The sequence below is a fragment of the Aegilops tauschii genome, chromosome 3 (genome assembly GCF_002575655.3).
Source record: "Aegilops tauschii subsp. strangulata cultivar AL8/78 chromosome 3, Aet v6.0, whole genome shotgun sequence".
Lineage (NCBI taxonomy): Eukaryota > Viridiplantae > Streptophyta > Magnoliopsida > Poales > Poaceae > Aegilops > Aegilops tauschii.
Window position 1 is genome coordinate 36510218 of NC_053037.3, and position 21950 is coordinate 36532167.

A 21950-nucleotide genomic window follows, 5' to 3' on the forward strand; every position below is an offset into this window, starting at 1 on the left:
TCTCCGCAGGGCTAACTCCCTGATGCTCGGCCGCTGGTTTCTCCACATCGCTAGTAGCGTTGCTGATGTATCAGGAATTCCAGCTTTGTAGCGTGGATCATGTGTATTAGATATCTCATCGTCCGCCTCGATCCCTTTCTCCATGCGTTCATATCTTCGATCATTGAGATTGGTCCTTAATTTGAACAAAAATCCGGTGCAGATACTTAGTGTTAATAAAGACGACGAACTTGCAAAAAAAAGAACACAACGCCGGCAGATGCATGTAGTTCTTGTGCATTGAATCCATACGAGCAGTAGGTCGAGCACGTAGAAACAATATCCAATCAAATCTTTTATTCCTTATTCGCAAAAAAAAGGAATCTGTTATTCCTAAAAGAAATCAGATCTTTTTGAGATAATTGTCATCTTCTGTTACGTTTTCTTTTTTTTATGTATTTGCTGTTACGATTTTACCCTTGAACTGGAGGTACTCTTTACACTTGGTACTAGTACTCCCTAACCCTGGCGTTGGAGTACCAATAAGCAATAGCCGTTAGATTAAAGAGAACAGACGGTCTGTGTTGATCTAAGAGTACGCCGGCGGCGTTAATAGATCAGATCAAAGGAATTTTATCCTCGACGAAATAGATTGGAAGCTTTAATAATTAGAAATGTTTTCTGAAAAATCTTATGGCAACATAAAAGGTCCATAATACCCCTTAGAATCGATGGTGAATTTAATTGGTACTCCCTGTTCTATTTTGGAGTACCAGGGTACTGTAAAAGAGCTCGATGAATATCTGACAAGTGTCATGCATGTGAGTCTCAAATCTCAATTGCTAGTTGCTAGTTTGATGCTGTCTGGCCCGCTGGCTATTCGTATATATACTCGCTAGTAGTTTGCCATTGATAATCTGACATATAGCCACGATCAGACTAGACAAAACCATGCTGGTTTTGTTGTAGGTCTACACCATGGTACGTCGTAGTTAGAAATATATGGTCCAAAACATCGATCCAGCACTGATTTCAGCACCTCAATTTGCATCAGCGCAAAACACACTTCAACAGTTGTAGATGGAACCAAACAATCATGCCACATGGATGGAGGCAAAATTAACTATTTCCTTATATACATATTACTTGTCGCTCAAACGGATATATCTAGATGTATTTCGATGCTAGATACATCTATTTGAGCAATATTTCTGAGAAGAATTAAAAATTTGTAATGTTCGAAAGGGCGGTTGTTGCCCACGTACACAAGAGAAGCTGTTGAAGGAACAAAAAAAAAGTCAAGAATCCAACAAAAGACTGAGCTGGTTGGGGGTTGGGACTGCAGGCCCTTTGTAGGTCAATGTTTGATCGATGCCTACTGAACAATACCTTAACTAGCTAGCTTCAGTACCTATACAGCTAGCCAGCTAGATTGTACAGTTGTGAAAAATGAAACACTGTTTTGATTTTGCAATGCTTGGGACGTACTCCCTCCGTTCACAAATATAAAATGTTTTTGATATTTCAATATGAACCATTCTGAGAAATGAGAAAACCCTCCACGAGACTCAACATCCTCTAAGATGCTTTGCCAACTGTCGTCATTGACGGTCTATACTGCCCGAGCTGGCGCTGACATAAAGACTGAAATGAGTGAACAAACACGTTAAAAGCGAGTATGCCACAGGAGCAATTGTCTACTGAACTACCTTTAAAAAAAGAGAAAAGTATGTTTTTGGTCCCTCAAGTTCCCACAAAGTATAAAATTGGTCCCTTAAGATTTTTTCGTATACATTTGGTCCCTCAAGTCTCAAAACCGGATAAGTTTGGTCCTAAACCAGATTTTGAGCACGTTGACCGGTTTTGACCGCCACAAAACCGCCCGATGAACAGTAAATTTGAAAAAAAAAACTTCAAAAAATCTGATTTTTTTTGGATCCAATATGCTTACATGCGCAAGGTGCGACCAACTTTTCATGCTCTTTCGACACTCTAGGAGCTGGTGAAAAATAAAACAAAATTTTGCTCACAAAAAAATAGCCAAAATTGTTTCTTTTTGCTAGAGCCCGTCCGATGTCATTTCATGACAAAATTTTGGCCGGACCTTGCGCATGTAAGCATATTGGACCCCAAACAATTTCAGATTTTTTTGATTTTATTTTGATTTTTTTGAATTTACTATTCATCAGGCAGATATTTTTGTTTTTTACCACGAGCTCCTTGAGTGCCGAAAGAGAACGAAATTTTGTTCACATCTTGCGTACGCAAGCATATTCGACCCCAAAAAATTCAGATTTTCTTGAATTTTTTTGTCGAATTTACTATTCATCGGGCGGTTTTGTTGCGGTCAAAACCGGTCAACATGCTCAAAATCTGGTTTAGGACCAAACTTATCCGGTTTTGAGACTTGAGGGACCAGATGTATACCAAAAAAATTTGAGGGACCAAGTCTATACTTTGTGGGAACTTGAGGGACCAAAAACATACTTTTCTCTTAAAAAAAACTAGCTAGTAGTACCGATACAAGCCAGCTACCCTGTAGTATAGTTGTGAAAAATGGAACACCATTTGGATCTTCTAATGCTTGGGACGTACTGTACTAGTAGTATGTTATAGTTAGATGGCTGCATAGCAGCTAATCGTACGCACGTTTGATTGATTAACTGCTGATTGAAATAATTGCGTCAAGGTGGATGGATCGACGATGCTACGTTGTGTGCATGTGGCCTTGTCGATCCTACCGGCCGGAACCACCAGAGCGAATCCAAGTTCTTCTTCTGTCGTATGCTTCCTTTCCCCAACGCAAGCTTATTAGCTACTTACTGTATAGGCGTTACTTTCTGTGCAAGAAGTGTGTTGGTTGAGAAAGCAACGTTTTTATTTATTTATACTATCTACTCATATTTGTCTGTGTGTATGCGCGTAGAACCTTCTTCAGTCGTGCAAGACGAGTCGCCACCTTCCGATTCATCAATTCCGATCGTGCCATTCGTTCTTCGGTCCATGGATGGCTGCTGCTGCCTGCTGCTAGTAGGATAGTAAAGAAAAATTAGGTAAACAAATGCATCCATGCTGGCGGGTAGGCTTTTTGACGACCAAATCAAGACATTTCTTTCACGGGAGAGAAGGGCTTCCTCGGCGGCCGACCAACGCCGATGACCGAACCGCCGAGATACATCGGACACATCAACCATACGAAAAACACAGTCACATCTTGTGTTCGCCCGGAAAAATTAAGCGAAGCAGGGCACATACATCCGAGCACTAACATCATCGACCGACTTGGACGACCTACTAAAACATAGGCTAAGCCAACGTCGGCAACAAATATGAGCCGAATCTTTGCTATACACACGACGAATTTCCTCAGGATCTACACACGGCATCTCACCTACACCATTGGATTGCCCCCTTTTTTTTTATCTGCGTGGCTTCAAATCATGTTGTGTGCAAATTGTGCATGGAGTATTGTGTGTACAGTACTTTCGATATGAGCCATGGATTGTTGAGACCATCTGTTGTTGAACATCAAGAAAACGTACGATGTTTGGGTGGAGAAAAAAAAAGGATTGAGGACTTCCACGTAGATACTAATATGCGAAAATGATAACATGAAAGAACATGGTTAGCTATAGATAAAAAGTCCATATCATTTTGCAACTTGATTGGTGCTATAACAATATTGTGTATGACATGAAGGGTGCAACCACAACTATCTTGTCATACAAAGATGTCACTATTTTTTCTCCGGGAGAAACATAGCACTACTTGCCGCTAAATTTCTTTAGTATCCACTACTTATCGATGTGGTTCTAGTAAAGCATAGTGGGGTATAAACATTCTGAAATGCATGGTGTCCATGACCCACAACTATAAAAACGGAAAAGGAAACTGTGTGTGGAGAAAAGTGAGGAATATTTGCTTTATCAAAATTCTAGACGGGTTGAAAGAATCTGCAGAAATATACATATAATGTCTTAAGTAACTTTAAATAAAAAATACAGGGGAAACCATCGAAGCATCCATGACTTCTTCATAAATTATGAAATTCGTTAGAGGAATAAGAAATAAGCATATAACTAAACATGAAATGTTTAATAATATAGCATGAATTCTAGGTTCTAAGACACAGAAGATAAGACCAATGAAAAAAAATTGGTGTAGAGTTAATCAGCGAAGCACGTCAGCTAGTAATTTTAGTATGATAGAGTTGGTCTATTAATGATGCTTTGATGGAAGGGAACATTCCTGCATGTAACTTCATGAATTATACTTTGTCCATAACATGGGGCAATATATAAGTCATAGAAAAGTAAAAGACATGACAAAATATACATAAAAAATCATGTTTTAAAATGCAATTATAGGAGTTAAGTATCCAAAAAAATGAAACACACAAATGGATAACATCGTATAGTTTAATAAATGAGGAAAAAAGATGAGTTTAATTCGAAGGTGATACTAAAATGACATGCCTAACATCAATGCCTATAAAATAATCTTCTCTGGGCCTCACGGTGCATTGAGAGTCGGTACCCGTGGGACATAGCATCCAAATGCAAAATCCAGACCCATTTGAGATAAGATCACGCACTAACTCTCATGTTTTAGGAAATATTGAAAACGAGCGAATGAACTGATAACTAACTATAGGCTTCTTCAATTAGTCGTGAAGCGGTGAGCGGTATCATTTGGAGCAATGCGGCCCGTTTGATTTACGCGGTTTGATGCTTGGATCCTCTGAATTTGACACCACTGGTGTTTTAATATTAGGAGTAGGTAGATAGATAGTTGATTGATCGAGATTCGCTCAAACTCACGTAAAAAGGTAGTATTGTGATACAAGCCCCAACAATGATTTCGTCAGATCATACTCCCCATTTTAATTCACATTTTCCATTTCTTTTTTAATTCATTAGGAGATCGAGCCAATGGAAAATGTAATGTGTTCCAAATCATCAAAATCTCACAATTGAAAACTTTCAATAATGTGTTTGTTTTTGTTGTTGCGCATATGACAATTTACTTGGAATGACCTTTTTTCAGTCATATGAAATAGGTAGGCACACGGTACTCTTATGGCAAAACATGGCTAAAGATTTTGGATGCACGTGCAGAATTCATGCTTAGTGATGAGTGGCTTTTACACTCATTTTTACCCGCGTTTAAACCATATGTTTTTAGATATTTTGAGTTTATCACTTTGATTTTTTCACTAGAAAAACTAAATGCAAATGTTTGCATACCATTGGCATATGGGGCGCCACTGACTCCGCAATGTCATCCTTGATAACTTTAGTGAAGGGGCTCGAACCAAATTCGTAACAGAAAAGCCCTGAAACCATATCCCATCCGTTTGCACTATATAAAGGAGAAGAGGACCAACCGGCGTATCTTTTCGACATTTATTGGAACTCTTACTTATAACATTTGTGTTTGGGTCCTAGGTTCACTAGCCACACCCTTTCTTACATTGTGTGAACTTACTACCACTACACCACCTCGTAGTATGCCGCTTAAAGAGGTGGTGTTCTATTTAATAACTACCTTCAAATTTAAACTATCAAAGAATTATTTTAATACGTCAATCACATCATACAACTAAGAATCTGCTCACATCTTTCTTTCCCCTTTCGCACGGCGACTAGGGCAAAGCCTCCATCCTTTCGGGCGTCATAGGTGAACCCGTGGATTGGCCTCCCATCTGTTGGCTGATGGAGGGTAGAGGAACCATGGTGCTTCGGTTATGGCTAGTTGGTAGGTTACGGTTTTAGTCCTGTAGCGGCGCCGCTCTGACAGATGACGATGCTTTGACGTAGATTCTTGCCAGCTCCTCAGAACGACGAGGTTAGGGTTCTCGTCGTGCATACACAACAACGAGATTTGGTGTCAGGTTCTTAGGATAAATTCAAGGGGTTAAACGACGATGATTGCAACTCCACGTTGGTCCTTAGGGGCACATGCTCGAGGACTTGTCGTATGTCATCGGCAAGGTTAGACCGACTCACATAGGAGTGGTGATAGCGACACGTTGATGACTTGTTCTAGCGGTGACAATGGTCGTTCGGTGGTCGAAAGGCCTCGATGTAATTTTTATTATGTTTAGAGTGCTTTTGTACTTTTGGTGGACCTCCATAACAAATTTATTCCTTTACAAACATTTTTTTGCTCACTACAAGTGTATACCAGGGGAGGAAGCAACGAGAATTGGGATTTTTGTTTTTGTTTTTGCCACTCTAATTTGTGCACATTTTTTTGCCACTCTAGCTCTTAATATTTACTTTTGCCACTCTATCCTTGTCAGATTGGTATAATAATTAACTAGCCCTCCATTTTTCTTTTGCCACTCGAAATGGCATTTGTGATATAATTTCAAAAGATAAGAGTGACAAAAGTGAGATGTCAATTTTTCGGGTGACATGAGAAAAATAGGCAAAGCTAGAGTAGCAAAAGGAGAATCTCCCCATGAGAAATGCGGCTATTTTTTTCTTTAAAGAAACAGTAAACAAAACCTTGGTCTAAACAACCCCCCTTTAATGTGTGTTTGAGTAACCGCTTCGCTCCCTCACATCCAGGAAAAAGCAATCAGGGAGGCGACAAACTCCTCCCGCGCTCTGCCGGCAAGGCTGTGGGTTCTCTTGCCCTCCGGTCGTCGTTCCGGCGACGGATGGGTGAGGAATGTTAGGAAACGTTGCATGGAAAACAAAAAAAATTATACACACACACAAGATCTATCTATGGAGATGCATAGCAATGAGTGGGAGAGTGTGTCTACGTACCCTCGTAGACCGTAAGTGAAAGCGTTTGTTAACGCGGTTGATGTAGTCGAACTTCTTCGCAATCCAACCGATCGAGTACTGAATGTACGACACATCCGCATTCAACACACGTTCAGCTCGGTGACGTCCTCGCATTCTTGATCCAGCAAGACGACAAAGTAGTGGATGAGTTCCGGCAACACGACGACGTGGTGACGGTGATGGTGAAGTTATCTCTGCAGCTTCGCCTAAGCACTACGAAAAAATGACCGAGGGTGTAAACGGTGGAGGGAGGCGCCGCACACGGCTAAGCAATTGTCGTGGTGATGTGTGGCTCCCCCTCCCACATATATATATAGGTGGGGGGAGGGAGGAGCAGCCAAGGGGGTGCCCCAAGTAGGCCGAATCCTACTTGGGGTCCTTCCCTAGTGGCGCCCCCCTTTTCATATTTGCCGGATGGGGAAGCAAAGGGGGGAGAGGAAAGGAAGGAGGAGGCCGACCCCCCCTTTCCTTTTCTCCCCAAGGGCTGCGTCCTAGGAGGGCGCGCCAGCCCCTTGTGGGCTGGTGTGTTCCCCCCTTGGCCCATATGGCCCATTAACCTCCGGGGGGTCCGGAACCCCTTCCGGTGACCCGATTTCTACCCACTACATCCCGAAACTCTTCCGGTGTCCAAATATCATCATCCTACATTCAATCTTTACCCCGGACCATTCTGGAGCTCCTCGTCATGCCCGTGATCTCATCCGGGACTCCGAACAACATTCGGTCACCAAATCATATCACTCATATAACACTATATCGTCAACGAACGTTAAGCGTGCGGACCCTACGGGTTCGAGAACTATGTAGACATGACCGAGACACCTCTCCGGTCAATAACCAATAGCGGAACTTGGATGCCCATATTGGCTCCTACATATTCTACCAAGATCTTTATCAGTCGAACCGTTATGACAACATACGTAATTCCTTTTGTCCATCGGTATGTTACTTGCCCGAGATTCGATCGTCGGTATCTTCATACCTAGTTCAATCTCGTTACCGGCAAGTCTCTTTACTCGTTCCGTAATACATCATCTTGCAACTAACTCCTCAGTCACTTTGCTTGCAAGGCTTCTTATGATGTGTATTACCGAGAGGGCTCAGAGATACATCTCCGATACTCGGAGTGACAAATCCTAATCTCGATATATGCCAACTCAACAAACACCTTCAGAGATACATGTATAGAGCATCTTTATGATCATCCAATTACGTTGTGACGTTTGATAGCACACAAGGTATTCCTCCGGTATCCAGGAGTTGCATAATCTCATAGTCGAAGGAATATGTATTTGACATGAAGAAAGCAATAGCAATAAATTGAACGATCAATATGCTAAGCTAACGGATGGGTCTTGTCCATCACATCATTCTCCTAATGATGTGATCCCGTTATCAAATGACAACACATGTCTATGGTTAGGAAACCTTAACCATCTTTGATCAACGAGCTAGTCTAGTAGAGGCTTACTAGGGACACGGTATTTTGTTTATGTATTCACACATGTATTTAAGTTTCCGTTTAATAAAATTCTAGCATGAATAATAAACCTTTATCATGAATAAGGAAATATAAAATAACAACTTCATTATTGCCTCTAGGGCATATTTCCTTCAAGGGAACATCGCTCTCTGCTTGGTTGTAGTTAGGGTTAGGTTTAGTGTGTTCCACGGTGGCGTTTGGATGGCGGTGATGCCGACGTTTGGAATAAAAATTACCTGATCTCAGCCCCATCTCGATGACGCCCTTGGTGGTGAAATCGAGGGATCTGTGGGAACCTCATTCCATCGTTTCCTTGATGCGATGGATCTGGTGGTGTTTGTTGTGTCTATGGCAAATCTCAATTGTGTCGTCTTTGTGTTGGGGCAAGGTGATGGTCCAAGAACAAGGTTGGAGACTTGTGAGTGGCAGTTCTGGTGTTTTCCCTCAACGACATCGATGACATGCAACGGATCTGGGTTTCAAGGAGCATGAGGATGATCCCTGATCGACACGCCACAACTGGCCTTGCTGGCGGCAGGCCTTTTCTTCGGCTCACAAAGCCCTCATGGGCGATGGTGTTTCTTCATCCCTGAAGACGGCAAGTGGCAACGATGGCGGTTGCAGAAATCTGCTTCAATGGAGTTTTCTTGCAAATGTTCCTGGACATGTGTCCTCTCTCTTTTCTGTAGTGGTTTTCGCGTTTTCGTATTGCAATTTGACATTTGTTGAATGGTATATGAAATTTCTCAAAAAAAAGGACCCCTTTAATTCCTTCTCGAAGACATTATCTCCTGAATAGTAACCCTATTCATCATTTGCAAAAAAAAGAGAACAGTGATCCTATTATAACACTAAAAAAAAGAATGTAACCCTATTTTTCTAGACTTTAAAAATCAAGAGCAACAATATTTAAAGTTTCCGGACTTCAGAAATCACGTTTAACAAATTTTAAACTGCGAAAAAAAATCAGGCACCGATGTGCGAGGGCGACTCAAGAGCCAACTCGCCCGATCAAATCAGAACAGCGAACGATCAGCGATCCCTTCCGACAGACGGGCCCACGCGGCAGCAGCAGCACCGAGGCCGCACGTGACAGCCCCCCCACATCTCCACCGAGCGATCGCGTCCCGCGACCCCCGTCGCCGCCACCCCGCACCCATCACACATCCCCCGGGCCCACCCACCCCTCTCCGCCATTGCCACAGCAGCAGCAGTAGCGGGATAAGCACGCACGGCAAACAGTTCCAGGAAAAAAAAAAAGAGATTACTTCCTCCCCAGGCCCAGGACAGGAGGAGGAGGAGGGCGAATCGTCCCGTCTCGTCTCGGCCCCCATCTTCTTCCTCCCATCGCATCCCATCCCCGCGCCCGAGTTATTTATAAATACGCAGACCCCAATCGCGCCGGGTTTCGCTAGGGTTCGCGAGATTTCTCCTGCTGCCGCTGCCGGGGTTTGCTCGTCTCGCCTGCTCCATCCGTCCCCGGTGGCCGGAAGCGGCTGGATCGATCCGGGCGTTCGGGGAGTGAGGGGAGATTTGTGCGTGCGGCGCGGGGGTTCCGGAGGGGGCTCGATTCGGCGAGGCTGGGGCGTGGGGGCGGGCGGTCGGGCCACTGGACCTGCGCCCACTGGCTGCGGGCCATGGCCGGGATCGACGGCGCCGGGGACGCCCCCGCCGCGCGGCTGCCCGAGTTGACGCCCGCGGAGCGCGTCGAGCAGGTGCGCCCCTCTCTTTCTCCCCCTGCTACGGTCTCATCTGATCTAACCACCCCTGGCGGCGGTTGCCTGTCTGTGCCTCTGCCCGTGCGCTCCTCTGTTTTTCTCTTGTGCCGTCGGTTGGTTATTAGTCCCGTGGTTCTCCGAGCCGCGAGGGTTCCATACATAGCCAGCGCGATTCCTTCCCTGATCGCTGGGACGGCTCCGCGATTTGCGTTTGTGGAATCGATCGATGGCCGTGCTTACTGGCAGATGCAGTAGGACATTGGGAATTTTTGTGTGCGAATAACCAAACTGTTCCAGACTTTTATTGAGAGTTTCGATGATTCAGTAAGGTAATAGTACAACTGTTTGCAGAATCCTTCAATTTTGCTAATGTAGTGGCATTGTGTTGTTCCCCCTGCAGAAGCTGATTGCCTGTGGAGTTCCGGAAGAGCAGCTGCGGGAGGACCATCAGGAAGGCCTGCTCATGTACCTGGAGGAGCACGCCGATAAGATTTCTGAGGTCACGGCGGCCATCTTGTCAGCGGGCACTGAGATATCGGAGGCCCGCAAGTCCTCGAAGAAGGATAAAGACAGCGGCAGCAGCAGCGACAGCGATGCGTACAGCGAGAGCTTGTCGTGGTTGCAGTGGATGATGTTCCGCAACGAGCCGGATGCAGTGCTTGATGACATGGAGCATAGCAGCGCGGGAGAACGCGCTGTCTGCGGGTCTGTCTGGGGGCAGAACGACCTCGCTTACCGCTGCCGGACCTGCGAAAACGACTCCACATGCGCCATCTGTGTTCCATGCTTCCAGAATGGTAACCACGAGGATCATGATTACTCCATCATGTATACAGGCGGTGGATGTTGTGACTGCGGGGATGCTACTGCCTGGAAGCGTGAAGGGTTCTGCTCAAGGCACAAGGGGGCCGAACAGATTAAGCCTCTTCCCGAGGAGCTTGCGAGCTCTGTGGGGCCTGTGTTGGATGAGCTCTTGCTCTTCTGGAAGGAGAGGATTTGTCTGGTGGAAGCCCCAACTCGGAAGGCTGACGAGGGTACCCCCTGCAAGAGTGTTGCTGAGGAGTTGACGACTTCTATTGCTGACATGCTGCTTCGCTTCTGCACCTCTAGTGAAAGTCTTCTTAGTTTTGTGTCCCAAAGGATCCGTGAGTCACCAGATCTCTTGGATGCATTGACGAGGGCGGAAAGGTTGCTGGACAAGGAAGTTCTGAAAAATTTGCACGAGCTGCTATTGAAACTTATCACTGAACCAGCTTTTAAGTATGAGTTTGCCAAAGTTTTCATACAGTACTATCCTGGTACATTTTCTCAAGTTATTAAAGGGAACAATGATAATCTGCTGGACGAGTATCGACTGATACCGACTTTTTCTGTCCAAATATTTACCGTGCCTACGCTGACTACAAGGCTTGTGCGGGAGCACAATTTGTTGGGTATTCTTCTTGAATGTTTGACAGTTCTATTTCTTTCTTGCGTTGGTGAGGATGCTCATTTACAGGTATGCGTGATTTCTTTCCGTCGCTCAAAAAGTTAGATGTTTATGCTTTACCCAGTCACTGTACACTGATGGGATATTAGTACTTTCCAAGCATAATTGCTATATTTTTTCAAAGCTGCTGGTACAATTCGCGTCGAACATATTTCTGTTATCGGTTAATTGTATAACACTTATAACTCAGTAACAGGGCATAGGCCCTGAATGTTGGCTTGTCATAAACATCAGCGCACCTATCATCTCTCCAATTATTGCATAAGTAAAGAGTAGCATGTCAACATAAGGATTACTGGGGGTGGATGATCAACGTTTAACAGAAATATGTTCAAACACTTCAGGACAATATTTTTGTTGGTTTTTGATAAATGTGTGTATGCTAACAGATCCCAGAAAGATTTTGGTTTCACTTTGGTGTTCTGCCGCGATGTATATAGCTACTTAATATATTGTGATTAGTACAGTGTAATGTGATTTCATATGGTCACAGGAATATTTTCACTTTGTTATTTGCAGACAAGCAAATGGGGAAATTTGTATGATTCTTCTCTTAGATTATTGGAAGATACACGCTATGTCGTGAGCCATGAGGAGGTTTCCAAGTATGTTGCTTATGAGAGGCCTGATCTAACAAGGTCATGGATTAAGCTATTGTCACTTGTGCAAGGAATGGATCCTCAAAAGAGAGTGACAAGTATTCATGTTGAAGATGAAAATGAGAATCTAGCTTCGCCTTTCATGCTAGGACATTATCTTGGGATCATTCAGAATCTTTTGATGAAGGGAGCCTTTTCTTCTCCTGGGCAACAAGAGTCAACTGATGTTACTGTATGCTCCACTGCGATAAAAGGCATGGAAAGTGCCGAGAATCAGCGTCATGCTAAAGTTGGAAGGGTCTCCCAGGAGAACTTGGTATGCAGTTCAAGTACCAGAGAGAGTTCTTCGAGCAGTGAATTACCAGCACCTGCTACCTGTTTAATTCGTCAGTGCTTGAAAGCTATTGAGAGCTGGCTGGAACCTGGTCCTCGGAGGAGAAAGTTGTCGTCCCTCGATGCTAGCAGCACTGATGCTCGCAATTTTCTGGCCTTGCTTGAAGACACTTTGACTATTAACAAAGGTGGATCAAGTAAACAGATTGGTGATGTGGGCATGAAGGTGAATGAAGGATCCCAAATAGATGATGCTGCAGATTATCATGAAGTGGTCGGTTCTCCTGCCCAAGAATCCGACGACATGATGCTGATAGATCAAGTAGGATCGCCTCAGGCTGGAAATGACGCAGGCAAGGGAAAGATGAACAAAAGTAGCAATGGATTAGATGTACAATTACACTCTGAAAATGCCATTTCTGTTGCTCTGACCGATGGCAGCCTTCTATACGCTCACCCAGATTCAAGAATTGATGAGCTAGGAATACTGAACATGACAAGCTGGCCTCGTGTTGTCTTTGATGTCGGTTCACAAGAAACATCTTTCCATATCCCATTACACCGTATGCTTTCTTTACTATTGCGTAAAGCAATTAAGAAATGTTTCGGAGAGGATGCCAAACCAGAGGAATGTTCAGTTGTGCAGTCCAAGGAGTTTTTCTCTCAGGTACTTGGAGGTTTCAAGCCTTATGGGTTTGCTTCAATTGTAATGGAGCATCCATTAAGAGTAAGAGTATTTTGCGCACAAGTGCGTGCTGGAATGTGGCGTAAGAATGGAGATGCAGCTATACTGAGTGCTGAGTGGTACCGCTCTGTGCAATGGTAATTTCTTTGCTCACCTCAAATAAATTGCTATTCAACTAACAGTCCTGAAGTTATATTGTTACCCATCTTTCCAGGCTTGAACAGGGCTTGGAGTCGGATCTGTTTCTGCTGCAATGCTGTGCTGCATTATCTTCTCCAGAGTTCTTTGTGAAGACCATTCAAGAAAGATTTGGTTTGTCGAATTATATATCTCTGGTTCTCACGGAACAGAATGAGTAAGCCCCAAGTTCTGTAATGACATCTACTTCTATTTCTGTTAACATATTGCTTCCTTCAATTTTCGGTGGTACATGTATGTACTTTTTGTGTTGATAATCCAGTCAACTGCTTGTTGTCACTACCTGCCACATGAAGGTTTTCATTGATCACATAAATTAAAAATGACTTAAACCCTGCATTCATCAACATACTTCTTGTGTAACCATGTATTACTCTATTTTATATTCTGGTCTTGTGGAGTATGCTCAGTTTTATCTTCATTGATCTATTTTCTGTCATTACCACTAAGCTATTGTCGTTAACCATTCCATTTGATTGTTCTTTTGTGACGGTGGGAAGTACACAGCTTGTCACGCTGTGATATATTGAACTCTTTTTAAGTTTACTGTGTCTTTTTTTAGTTGCGCATTTGAGTGATGTTCAGGTCAACTTTTTTTGTTTATCATATGATGACACAACAGCCTTAGGCAATATCTTCTTGTTGCTTCTGTGCATTTCCTGTCAATGTTTTTATCATATCCAGATTATAATAGTTTGCCTGGACAGCTTTGTTAAATGCTGATTTTTTTTTATGTCTTTCAGATATGAGCCAGTTCTGATGCAAGAAATGCTAGTTTTTCTTATACAACTAGTCAAAGAACGCAGATTTATTGGGCGTTCGACAGCAGACAACTTGAAGAGAGAATTGATTTATAAATTGGCTGTTGGAGATGCCACCCATAGCCAGATTGTGAAGTCTCTTCCCAGGGACCTTTCGTCAAGTGACCAACTTCAAAGTGTTCTAGATTCACTCGCAGTTTACTCTAATCCATCTGGAATGAAACAGGTTTTAATCCTTGAAATTGTATAACATGCTTCAGCGATTCCTTCTTTACATTTGAATGCATGACTAATAAGAAAAATTATCACAGGGCAAGTATGTGCTTCGCAAAGCATTCTGGAAGGAATTGGACTTGTATCACCCGCGCTGGAATTCCAGAGAAATACAGATTGCTGAAGAGAGATATTACCGTTTTTGCAAAGTTTCTGCTCTTAACGCTCAACTACCTCAATGGACTCATGTTTTTAGCCCTCTGCGCAGTATTTCTAAGATAGCCACCTCCAAAGCTGTCCTTCAAATTGTTCGTGCTGTTCTCTTCTATGCTGTTTACACCGAAGCATCATCGGTATCACGTGCCCCGGACAATGTTCTTGTGATGGGTTTGCACCTTCTTTCGTTGGCACTTGATATATGTGAATCAGAGAGTCAAACGTATGCGGACAAATATGGGATGGACATAGTGCAGCATGATGCTGAATCATGGGTTGCCCTGTCATCGTATGCAGAAGAGACTTTTCCCATATTGACCTACTCTACTGAATCAGTCTCTCCAGAGTCTGACAAAGTAAAGAATGAGAGCATGCTAACCCTGCTTGTTTCACTAATGCGCAAGTACAACGAAGAGAATGACAGCACCTTTTCTGGATCCAAGTACTGCAATGTTCCATCTCTAGTTGAGAGTTTGTTAAAAAGATTTGCCAAGTTAAGTAAGCAGTGCATGTCTGCATTAAGACAAATGGCACCGCAAGTAGTTCCATCTATTCCGGATCATGGTAGCACTAAACAGAATTCTGGATCTCCAGATCTGATGGACAAGAAGGCAAAAGCGCGCCAACGTCAGGCCGCAATCATGGTAAATGCTTAATTAAAAAAGTTAACTATATATTCTCAAGGCATCTTGAGTTTCAGCTTTCGTCAAATAAATTGTTTGGATGGACTTACAAAACCTGGGCATATAATTTTTCGTATCTAATCTGTATTTCAGGCAAAAATGAAAGCAGAGCAGTCAAAATTTGCTGAAAGTATGAAGGCATCAGAAAATGAAGGGCATCCTGATGCAACATTTGAGCCAGATGCATCCAGTTCAACCGCCGTTGCCTCTGAGGAGTCACGACCAGTTTGCTCTCTATGCCGGGATTCAGATTCCAAAAGTCCACTCTGCTATTTGATTCTTCTTCAGGTAATAATCCTTGACTCGACAATGGTGATTCTCTTTTCTGTAGTAATTTGTCAACATAAAGTACCTTTCTCTGTCCCATGTGCAAAAGCATGGCAATTGGACTACAAATTTTCTGTTATGTTATGTTGGTCGTATAGTATTCTTACTTGTTCTATAATCTAGAAATCTCGGCTTGCAACTTTTGTTGAAACGGGCAATCCGTCCTGGGATAATTTGAGTCAATCAAAGAAGACATCTGGGTCCATCAGACGGGAAAAATCAACTGATTCCTCGGGTGCTGGGTCTTCTAGTTCAGAGGAACTTGTCAGGGATACAACGATAGAACCTTCCTTTGAATTAGACAGCATGGAAGTTGACGCATTTCTTGATTTCTCAAATGAGCAACATCCACTGATTAGATATATATCATGTTTCCCAAGTGGACGCTGTACTGGCAATGCAGATGACAATATCTCCCTTGAGACAATTGAGGCTGATGTATACAAGTCTATCGTAAATGATCTGGTTGGCATTCAAGGTGGTGAGCAGTGTTTGTCTAATTCAAATCTCACAGCTGGCTCCAAGACAAGCACAAGCCCTAAAAGTTCTGTTCTGGGAACATATGTTACTTGTCTTTCAACAAAATACCGTCTTTCTTCTTTCTGTGATGTAGCCTCCAAGTCTTCTGCCCCAGTAACAATAAGAAACAGATTTGGTCCTGTTGATTGTGATGGCATCCACATCAATTCTTGTGGACATGCTGTACATCAAGAATGTCATGATCGATATTTGTTTTCCTTGAAACAAAGGTATGCTGCACGGTTTCCATTCAAATCCCTTGAATTCATTCTTATAAAGTTCAAATAGGATACACTATTTCATATTGTGCCTTTGAGTAGTTTTCTGTTTGAATTGGCATCTCACAATTATCCATACGAATATAATAAGCATGAGTTGTCTTTGATCCAACCAATTCAGACCATCCAAAAAGCATTGATCCAATGGAGCCTGCATTAGTGGTTGTCTTATGATGGCTGCTTCTCACACTTCTCTTGATTGAATCTACAATTTCAGTGCAGCAACTTTACGTTTTTGTTTCTTGACAGATATATCAGGAGACTAGGTTTTGAAGGAGGTCAGATTGTCGATCCTGATCTGGTATTTTCTACTGATGCATTAGACACTTTTGTCTTCTTTCTTTTGCTAATTATGTACTTACACCTAGCTTTGTACAGGGAGAGTTGCTGTGTCCAGTGTGTCGCAGACTTGCAAATTCCATTCTTCCAGCATCACCGGATTTCTCTGGTATAACTAGGAAGGCGATGCCAATTGCTCAAACCATGTCTACTGAAGCTGCTGCAACTATACATCATTTACAGTTCCCTCGCGCACTGGCCCTCCTTGGAAGTGCCAGAAAAATTGTTGGACAAAGCACATTTCTAAAAGCTTTTCCTGGGAATGTGAATGACACTGCGGAGCCAGCTTTAGATCCTTCCCTTCGAAGACTCACTATGCTTTACTATCCTCGCAGCAAAAGCAGCTTTTCAGCATCTGAAAGGCTAAGCCCATCCTTGTTTCTCTGGGAAACACTTCGGTACTCTGTCGTTTCAACAGAGATTGCTTCTCGTGATAGAATGTCAAGCTATTCTGCTCAATCGAAGTCTTGCTTAGAATCTCTGCGCAGTGAATTGAATTCATCGAGTGGATTCATATTGTCTCTATTGTTTCGTGTTTCTCACTCTGCACGTGTTCTGAATCGCCGTGAGGTTCTTCTGAGATTTGAAGGTATCCAACTGTTAGCAGGGTCTATTTGCTCTGGTATTTCTGGCGATAAAGATCTTTTGGATGCTACCAAGCGAAAAGGTATATAGGGCACCTTGGCCCCCTTTGTACAATCTTCCTACCGCAAGATTTTTTCCAGTGTTGTTTCTTAGTACTCACCTACTATAGCTATCACGGTAAATTATATAGTTATTAAAAAGATCAGATGGGTAACTTGTATGATGTACCTAATTTTGTGTTTTTGGATCTTGTTTACTGGAAATTCAAATCACTATAACTTGCATGTGCAGGAATATACCATATTTATGTATCCTCTTTCTCACATTTCCGTTTTTGATAGGCACTTCGCTACCTATGGTTGACCCGGAAAGTGAGGGTGAAATATTTCCTGATATTCAATTTTGGAAGCAATGTGCTGATCCAATCCTTGCTCAAGATCCATTTTCTTCATTAATGTCAGCACTTTTCTGTCTACCTGTTGAAGTTTTGACATCCACAGAATTCTTCATCCCTATTGTTCATCTATTCTACATTGTTTGTGTCATTCAGGTATACTGTTCTGCAATCTCCCACCACCTACATATTTCTGTTATGGTGTATTTCTCTGTTAACATATGCATTGTGCTGTAGGCACTAATAACATGCTATCGGGAAGAAGCCTTTGACAGATCAAACTTCCGTAACTGCCTTCTCAACGATGTTTGCCAGGAGATGTCAGGATATGATATTGCTAGAGAATATTTTGTATCTAAGCACATCGATCCCTCTTGTGATCCAAAATATATGGTACGGAGATTAACACATCCTTATCTTCGGAGGTGTGCATTGCTTTGGGAGCTGCTAAAATCCTCTTCCTCAGCACCCTTATATGACAGTTCCAATATTTGGGAAGGGTCACATCATCACTTAGATAGTAGTACAGCGGAAGGCAATTCTTCACTGGCAATTGAGCTGGATGGAGTGCGAGAACTGGAACACCTCTTTCAAATTCAGCCACTGGACCTGATTCTCAAAGATGAGTGTGTACATATGCTTGCCTTAAGATGGTCTCAACATTTCTGTGAAGACTACAGATCTCGCAAGTATAGAGGCATCCTCTTTTCTACCCCCGCGGTCCCATTCAGGCTGATGCAGTTACCACCTGTCTACCAAGTTCTCCTAGAAAGGTTTAGTTTGAATCTTCTAAGTTTTCTGGTCTGTGTACGTGTGTGTTCAGTGGCTTCAGGAGCTTGACTTTGGTTTGCAACTTAACATCTTACTCTTTTGTCCACCAGATATGTCAAGATGCAATGCCCTGATTGTGGTTCAGTGCCGGATGAGCCAGCGTTATGTTTGCTTTGTGGCAAGCTATGTTCACCTAGTTGGAAACCATGCTGCAGGTGAGTGTTTCAGCTTTTGTTCTCCCCACTCCACCAATGTTTGTTCTTCTGTAATTTATGAAATGTTAAACCTGTTCTTTTTCTAATGTTTAGGGCTGGTAAATGCCTAAATCATGCGTCTCAGTGTGGTGCTGGTGTTGGCATATTTCTTTTGGTGAGGGTATGTGTCACATCATTCCTCTTCATCCGATGAAGTTACTGTCACATTTTTCTGCTCTTTTTTTTGTGATATCAAAAGATCTTGTCGGTTTTGATAGTTGCTCTTTGCAGAAAACAACAATCCTGTTGCAACGATCGGCTCGTCTTACATTTTGGCCATCTCTGTACCTTGATGCTTTCGGTGAGGAGGTATTGGACTTACTAATGAACATTTTCATTTAATACTTGAGCCTTTTTTCAGCCACTCCGGATATATTTCATCCATGTATGATTCCATATCAGTACCTGCTGCCAAATCAACTGAAGAACATAGGCAATGTAGTATATCTGTTATACTGAATTAATGTGAGGAACCGTCTCCACCAAATAATCGAGTGAACTGACCAACCAATATTTTTTTCGACTGAAAACTGACCAACCGATATTTTTTTTGACTGAAAACTGACCAACCAATATAGCTGCCGGGTCCATGAGGGACGCTATCAAAGAATCCGGCGACACTTAGACTGCAGTCTGCTGCACCACCACCATCCTAGAATATGCACCATGATATGATGCAAATATGATTTAACCTAATCACACAATAGTTGACATTGAGGGTTTGAGCATTGCATGTAGAGTGAATTGCGTGAACTGCCACATACTTAGCCGTAAATCTTTTGAAGCATATCATGGTGTTCCATTTCCTGCCTACAAAAAGAGAAATGGTTCTTTTTGATGGTTACCTCGTGATACAAAGCTATGAAAGTATATGCAACACCTCGTGATAGTATGGGCTGCCAAGTGGTACGACCAAAGGCTGTCGGGATTTTTCTTTTCTTTTTTAGAGCTACCTTGTACCCCTTGCTTATGCATGTATGTACCTTTTGGATGCAGGATCATGAAATGCACAGAGGAAAGCCCTTGTATCTTAGCCAAGAAAGATACGCAGCCCTCACATATCTGGTAACAGTCTCCTTTGCTTATCCTCTATATTTTTCAAGGATCTATGTTCAAGATGGGATAACATATTTTCTTTTGATTTGATAGGTGGCATCTCATAGCCTTGACCGGACTTCTGAAGTTCTGCGGCAAACAACCATCAGCTTTTATACATCTGATTAAGTGCATCGTTTTGAGGAACAATGCCCAAAGGTTTGGATAATGTTTGTTTTTATCATGGAATACTTGGAAGTGCCGTGAAGCATTGTACAGTATGTTTTCCAGGATTAAGATAACTGGCACATCACCCATCCCATAGTAGCCCTGCTGTTACTATTACCTCCCTCCCAAAAAGCTATTCTTACATTTGTCTAGATACGGATGTATCTAGATACGTTTTAGTGTTAGATACTCCCTCCGTCCCAAAATTCTTGTCTTGGATTTGTCTAGATACAGATGTATCAAGTCACGTGTTAGTATTAGATACATCCATATCTAGACAAATCTAAGACAAGAATTTTGGGACGGAGGGAGTACATGTGTATTAGACAAATCTAAGACAAGCTTTTTGGGATGGAGGTAAAATTCCTCTACTGACTGTTCTAGTCGAAGCATATGGGTTCAGAAACTATTTTTTTTACAACAGAGCTCATACAGTAGATGACAAGAAAGAATATGGTTTGACATAGTCAGTTACTCCCTCTGTAAAGAAATATAAGAGTCTTTAGATCACTACTTAGTGATCTAAACACTTATATTTCTTTACGGAGGGAGTAGTTTGCAATATACTCCCTCCGTTCCTAAATATAGGTCTTTCTAGAGGTTTCAACAAGTGACTACATACGGAGCCAAATGAGTGAATCTACACTCTAAAATATGTCTATATATATCCGTATGTGGTAGTCCATTTGAAATCTCTAAAAAGACTTATATTTAGGAACGGAGGGAGGATATTTCATCTCTTGTTATGGGCTCATATTATATATCCCCACCGTTTATGTCTGCATTTCTTGCCGCGGTACGAACCATGGTAACCATGTTGATCTTGGTGTAGCTGTTTTATTGACAGGATCATGTGATGTGCATATTTTCTGGGAACTGTGGTCTAGCTTCATATTCATGCTTTCCAGTGATGGTGAATTGCATCCATTCCCAAGGTGATAACCACAGCATTTTGATTTGCACATGCATGGGCACACATGTTTTCTCTTTGATTTCCCCTTTCTGAAACTTGTCTCATCTTAGGTGGCACGGATTCTGGCAGACTATCGAGCCGTGCGTCGGTGTTTCAGACCTTGTTCGAGCACAATGTACAGCGGTGCCTATGGCGCCCCTTTTTTCTTTCCTTTTTCGTTCTGTTAGCATGTGACCGGATGGTTGGTTGAATTGTTCACATTGTACAAATTCGCCGTGCGAAACTATCTGCAAGAAATGTAGGCTAATTAAACTGGTAACTGCCGTCATTTGCAGCATCATGCAGTATGCATCCCTTTTATTTTTTTGCTTGAAAATCCCCCACTCGTACAAGAAAAGAACAAACTAGAAAGTTTTTAACGAAACCAATGTTGATAAATCTGGGAATAGTATGTGATCCAGAGAAAAGGCAGTAACCCTCGTGATTTTATAAAATGGGAAACGAATGTGTTCACCCGACTCACAGAAGCTGTCGGCAAGTGCACAGATCGGTCGGGGAGAAAATTCCTTATTTGACACTGTCTTAAAATCTGGTTCCTTATTTGACATTGGAAAAGATTTTCTTCCCTATTTGACACTAGTCCTAAATTTTATTCCCTATACGACACCTTCGTCCATTTTGAGCCTAAATGACACCTGAAAAGACGATTTTGCCCCTCATGTGGTATGTGTGTGGGTGCACGCGCACATGTGTGCTGCTGCATGTGTGTTTGCTACTGCGTGCATGCGCGCGCTGTTGCGTGCCTATGTGCTGCCTGCGTGTGTGCTGCTGCGTGTGTGTGTATGTGTGTGTGCTGCGTGCGTGTGTTGCTGCGTGTGTGCGCGTGCATGTGTGTTGCTGCGTGTGTGTGTGCACGCGCGTGCGTGTTGTTGCGTGTGTGTGCGCGTGCGTGTGTGTTGGTGCATGTGTATGTGTTGCTGCGTGTGTGCTCCTGCTCTCGCACTGATGCTGCGTGTGTGCTCCTGCTCTCGCACTGATGCTGCGTGTGTGCGCTATTGCCCCCCCTCACATATATCACATGAGGGGCAAAAGAGTCTTTTCAGGTGTCATTTAGGCTCAAAATGGACGAAAATGTCATACAGGGAACAAA

The 21950-nt window shown here is 42.8% G+C and overlaps 1 protein-coding gene across 1 annotated transcript; it reads left to right on the forward strand.

Annotated features, from left to right (window-relative positions):
• The first annotated feature begins 9485 nt into the window (after positions 1 to 9485).
• On the forward strand, positions 9486 to 21119 carry LOC109756740 (E3 ubiquitin-protein ligase PRT6). Its single transcript, XM_020315574.4, has 19 exons — positions 9486 to 9977; positions 10381 to 11478; positions 11989 to 13223; positions 13301 to 13441; positions 14028 to 14271; positions 14357 to 15118; positions 15251 to 15445; positions 15608 to 16233; positions 16531 to 16582; positions 16660 to 17287; positions 17547 to 17755; positions 17837 to 18372; positions 18481 to 18585; positions 18679 to 18745; positions 18856 to 18933; positions 19621 to 19689; positions 19774 to 19878; positions 20735 to 20822; positions 20911 to 21119. Exons 1-17 carry the CDS (start codon positions 9900 to 9902, stop codon positions 19846 to 19848), a joined length of 6198 nt encoding a protein of 2065 aa, XP_020171163.1. The 5' UTR covers positions 9486 to 9899; the 3' UTR covers positions 19849 to 19878; positions 20735 to 20822; positions 20911 to 21119.
• The last annotated feature ends 831 nt before the right edge of the window (positions 21120 to 21950 follow it).